Consider the following 5,456-nt stretch of genomic DNA (forward strand, 5'->3'; position numbering starts at 1 on the left):
TGCCTGTGGTCCCAGCTACTAAGGAGGCTGAGATAGGATCGCTTGAACCTGGGAGGCGAAGGTTGCAGTGAGTTGAGATTGTGCCACTGTACTCCAGCCTGGGCAACACAGCGAGACTCAGTCTCAATTAGTACAGAGGTTAAATAGGCTTGAATATTATATTTGGCCCTGTATTTTTATTATTGGAGGAGACTCACTGATACAACCCACCCTGGTAAAAAAAACTTCTTGCACAGTCTGGAATTTTTTCCTGATATAAAAATTTACTAGAGACTTTTTCAAGCAGTAAACCAAGAGTTCTCACTTGTTACTTGGAAACAATTAGAATTTCCCCAAATGATAAGTTACTTAAGATATTTTTAAAACAGGTGTGTCATGGCAATAGTTTTTAATAGTTTCTGGTTGATGTTTATTTGAGAAGAAGAAGTGAGTTTAAAAATATAAGACATGGCCAGGCGTGGTGTCTCCTGCCTGTAATCCCAGCACTTCTTTGGGAGGCCGAGGCAGGTGGATCACCTGAGGTCAGGAGTTGGAGACCAACCTAGTCAACAGGGTGAAACCCTGTCTCTACTAAAAATACAAAAAAATAGCCGGGTGTGGTAGTGCGTGCCTGTAATCCCAGCTACTTGGGAGGCTGAGGCAGGAGAATCGCTTGAGCTCGGGAGGTGGAGGTTGCAGTGAGCTGAGATCGTGCCATTGCACTCCAGCCTGGGCAACAAGAGCAAAACGCTGTCTCAAAAAAAGTACATGTATATATAATCATAAAAACTGAAGAGAAAATCCCAGTCAAAATGAACTTAGAAAATAATGGAATTAGTGTTTAAGATAAACTACTACCGCTTTAGCCATAACGAAGGTCCTTTAATTCACATGACTTTAGCACTGAAAACCAAAACACGATGCTCTTCTTTTACACCAAAGGCATTGTGATGATTAGCGTGGAGTTTTCTTTGATAAATTTTGCTGTAGTCATTTCAGTATCAATAGGTTTTGGAAGATTCAGATGTAATCTGTACTTCTCAGATACTTCAATCAACAAATCATCCTAAGAATAATAAACCAAGAGATTTATTTCCTGCTTAAAATTTGCGATACTAACTTACTGTTCCCAGTTATTCACTCCTTTCCCATAAGAAGATCCCATTTGTTGCCATGTGACTAGGAATGAGCAAAAAATTACTGTTGTAAATCCCTTAGATTTTAAGGTGGTTACTGCTGCTCACTACATCACATGTTAACTGGTACAGCACCATAGTAGAGTGTTGCCATCCGAAATTATGTGGGCTGACCAGCAAACAGCAAGGAAACTTACTGGAGCCTGGAAAGGTAGTGATCCATGTTTCATAATGATGAAGGCTTTAGTGAAACTAGCACAGTAATTTGGATGACAAATACTCTGTGCCTAGTTGATCTGTGGCTTTAGATGAAGAAGTGGGAAAATAGATGGTTGGTAACATGTTGGTTCTGTTCACTACATTTAACAGGATATTACAAGAAAGATAAGCTTAGAATGGACCATGTTGCAAGTTGAATTAAAAGGGTGGCTTAAAGTGCAATGGCTCACACCTGTAATCCCAGCACCTTGGGAGGCCGAGGGTGGGTGGATCACTTGAGGCCAGGAGTTCGAGACCAACCTGGGCAAAATGGCAAAACCCTGTCTCTACTAAAAATACAAAAATTAGCCAGGCTTGGTGGCACGTGCCTGTAATCCCAGCTACTTGGGAGGCTGAGTCAGGAGAATCACTTTAACCTGGGAGGCAGAGGTTGCCCAACAGTAAGGTGAGACGGTGCCACTACACTCCAGCCTGGGCAATAGAGACTCTGCCTCAAAAAAAAAAAGGGATTTTATAGAGCCCCAAAATTCTAAGACTCAGTGACTGAAAAGTAGAACTAATTTTTATTTTCAGCCAGTAAGGGATAAAATTGATAAATTATTTCTATCAACCAAGACTGATTAAGGCAATATAGAGGCAAAGATTAAACCTTTATGCTTTGTTAAAACCTCTGATTTTTTTTTTTTTTTTGAGACGGAGTCTCGCTCTGTTGCCCAGGCTGGAGTGCAGTGGCTTGATCTCGGCTCACTGCAACTTCTGCCTCCTGGGTTCAAGCAATTCTCCTGCCTCAGCCTCCCGAATAGCTGGGACTACAGGCGCCCACCACCACGCCCAGCTAGTTTTTTTTGTATTTTAGTAGAGACAGGGTTTCACCACGTTGCCCAGGCTGGTCTCGAACCCCTGAGCTCAGGCAATCTGCCCCCATCGGCCTCCCAAAGTGCTAGGATTACAGGCGTAAGTCACCATGCCTGGCTGAAACCTCTGAATGTATTACGGTGAACTTCAGTAAATCCTTACATTTGGCTAAAATAACAGCAATTAAGTCTAAAGAGACAGGTAAGTCTTGGAAATACGGGCAATGTCTAAAAAGGAATCATGGGTATCACTGACTGGAATCTAAATGCTACCAGCTTGGACTAAAAGAAACTGACTTCAAAATTTAAAACAATCCTTTGAGCCCCAAGATACCAGGAGCAGAAACCAGGCTGAAAAGGCTACTTAGCATCTGAGAATGGCACATTCTCCAATACTCTTCAGATGTGGCCAAGGTGGATAGTGGGAAAGGGAAAAAAAAAAAAAACATCCTCCTGAAGACTGAAGAAAGGTCGTGGAAAACAATGGAACTGGGGAGCTAGGTAATTACAGAACTTTCTCAAGGAACCTTAAGTAAGAACATCCTCTTACCTCCAGAAAAGGAGCCCTCACAATGCCTGCCTACTAGGATTTCAGAATTGCTGTGCACCAGTAACTGCAGTGTGCCTCTTATTTTTCCCATTTCTGAATTGAGATGGTTAATTATGGTTATCTTCTCCCCATTCCACATTTCGTGATGGATGGGACTGAGGGAGCACATAACTTTTCTTTACATGTCTTAGTCCATGGCTCAAGAGGAAGAGAATGCAAAATTCTGTCCTTTGGAGTCTGATACTGGGATTAGAGGTGTTTTCCTTCCAGAAAGAAGCAAATATTTGCAACCGAGAGTGTAGACTGTGGTAGATTGTAGGACTGACTCTATTTGCTCTTCTGTAAGAGGATAGTATATCCCTGCCATATGACTTCCTGTGACTGTCTGTGAGAATACACTTCTCAGTCCTACTGATGTAGAATTGGCCTTGTGACTTATTTTGGCCAATGGAGCGTGAGTAGAAGTGATACCATGAAGTGTCATGTCTAAGTAGAAGTATTACCATCCATTGCATGGTTTGATCATTTCTATTTTCCCTTTGCCGAGATGTGAATGGCACATCTCAAATGGGAATTGCTCCTTCACCGGGTAATCTGAGCAAATCATTGTAAGCCCCTAAAATTATGTAGTTTGTTACTATGGCATAATATAATGAATGCTGGCCGATACACATTTACAGTATTATCTATTCAACTTACCTCAGAAACACTAAGGTCACAGAGAGAGACAGAATTAATACCAGGTAATTCAACTTTCAACTCAGTTTTCAGAGGTTTCTCATTGTGATCATGCACAATTTTTAGTTCATAGGCTGGTATCTTTATCTCCACCTGGATTTCAGTACTGGAAATCTCTTCTATCAGACACACTGCTTTGCCTGAAACTTGGTCTTTTCGGAGTAACAGCTGAGGAAAATGATCTGGATTGCTCATAGTACTGCTTCGTATCTGTCCAAGAGTTAGTTCTTTATGAAAAAAAGGGTGGAGGGGAGATAAAAAAATAAATCCACAACATAAAATACTATAAGCTGTAATATATGTGGTGTTAGTAGAGATGGTAGATTAAGCTGCAGTTAAATTAGTTTGGGAATCTTAAGACAAAAGAATCTTTAAATAATTTGATTGCAAATTTTTCAGGATTTAAAAATCAAGGATATGATATTTCTAATATCTAATATTTACATTTTTCTATCTTAAGTTTCTCACCTTTTAAAATAGAGATTTCTAGTTTTCAAAATGTATACAGGATGCAAAAAAATCTTAAAGCAGTTTAATTTTCCATTTACAATCATCAACTTACCCCTTCTCATTTTTTCTCTTAAATCTATGGAATCAGTTTGGATTCCCATCAGATTTTGTTTCATTCTTCGAATGCTTCCTTTTATTCTAAATTTGGTAATATGGTAAGAGTGTGAGAGGGTGAACTGGAATTGCTCCTCAATACATTTCATGGCCATCTGAATTAACTGATTTTTTTTCACTTGGTTCTTTTCTGCTGCCTGAAGAACATCAGGATTGTAGGCAACATCAATGACCGTGTAAGCATCTGTGTGTGTAAATGAAAGGGTATGAAATGAAGATAAATTGTTGCACTAATGATACTGTCAGGCAATATATTAAACCATATTCCTGATAAAGCTAGAGAATATTCCTGTATTTTTCAGAGGTAATCACAGTAGTGCCACAGCAATTATGACATTTCCTGGCACTTTTACATGGATTAAAACAGCGCATCTTATTACAAAAGTTAAACAGTATTAAATTTGCATAAAGGTACACTAATTGTAATTCTGTTATCACCAAATAAAGAATTTTACTTGAAATGCTCTCAACCAAGTAAAATCTTGTCCATTCCTAATAAAATTTGTACAATGTGCTTTCTCTCCCTTAATTATTTGTACCTGATGTCTCAGTTGTATCTTCTGGTTTGCCAACAGTTAGAGGTACTGGATGAGTGGCTGATTGGGGAGCTGGGATCCTTGTCCACTGACACAGGTTGATAAAAAGTATTTTTTCTTTTGGTTTCTGGAAAGCAAATAATTTTGCACATCTCAAAACCTAGTTTAAAACCATTTAAGGCCAGGCATGGTGGCTCATGCCTGTAATCCCAGCACTTTGTGGGGGCCGACGTGCCTGGATCACCTGAGGTCAGGAATTTGAGACCAGCCTGGCCAACATGGTGAAACCCCATTTCTACTAAAAATACAAAAGTCCGCCAGGTGTGGTGGCAGATACCTGTAATCCCAGCTACTCGGGAGGCTGAGGCAGGAGAATCGCTTGAACCCAGGAAGCGAAGATTGCAGTGAGCCAAGATTGTGCCATTGCACTTCAGCCTAGGTATTAAAATTGTGTTTGATTATACTGTTGTTACTTGATTTCCCCAAGGCTGCTGGCTTTTAATCAGGAAACCAGACCAGGGTGGTGGCTCACGTATGTTACCCTAGTACTTTGAGAGGCCGAGGTAGGAGGGTCGCTTGAGGCCTAGGAGTTCGAGACTAGCCTGGGAAACATAGGGAGATCCTGTCTCTACAAAAATAATTTAAAAATTAGCCAGGTGTGGTGGTGCCCACCTGTGATCCCAGCTACTTGGGAGGCTGAGGTGGAAGGATCGCTTGGGCTGCAATGAACTATGATTGTGAGCTGTGATTGTGCCACTGCACTCCAGCTTCAGCGACAGAGCCAGCAAAACCCTATCTCAAAAAAAAAAAAAAAAAAAAA

At 40.5% G+C, this 5,456-nt stretch overlaps 1 protein-coding gene across 3 annotated transcripts in view; it reads right to left on the reverse strand.

Annotated features, from left to right (window-relative positions):
• PIH1D2 (PIH1 domain containing 2) overlaps positions 1 to 5,456 on the reverse strand; it is a 9,986-nt gene that overhangs the window by 2,887 nt on the left and 1,643 nt on the right. For 2 of the 3 annotated variants that reach the window (XM_011976997.1, XM_011976996.1), the window contains exons 3-6: positions 4,640 to 4,763; positions 4,039 to 4,284; positions 3,438 to 3,703; positions 845 to 1,045 (exon numbers count right to left, since the gene is read on the reverse strand). In XM_011976997.1, the coding sequence (XP_011832387.1) occupies positions 911 to 1,045; positions 3,438 to 3,703; positions 4,039 to 4,284; positions 4,640 to 4,763 (771 nt within the window). In that variant the 3' untranslated portion in view covers positions 845 to 910. Of the gene's footprint in view, positions 1 to 844; positions 1,046 to 3,437; positions 3,704 to 4,038; positions 4,285 to 4,639; positions 4,764 to 5,456 lie in introns of those variants that run through there. The other variant, XM_011976998.1, reaches the window with a different exon arrangement.

The sequence above is a fragment of the Mandrillus leucophaeus genome, unplaced genomic scaffold, assembly GCF_000951045.1.
Source record: "Mandrillus leucophaeus isolate KB7577 unplaced genomic scaffold, Mleu.le_1.0 Scaffold172, whole genome shotgun sequence".
Taxonomy (NCBI): domain Eukaryota; kingdom Metazoa; phylum Chordata; class Mammalia; order Primates; family Cercopithecidae; genus Mandrillus; species Mandrillus leucophaeus.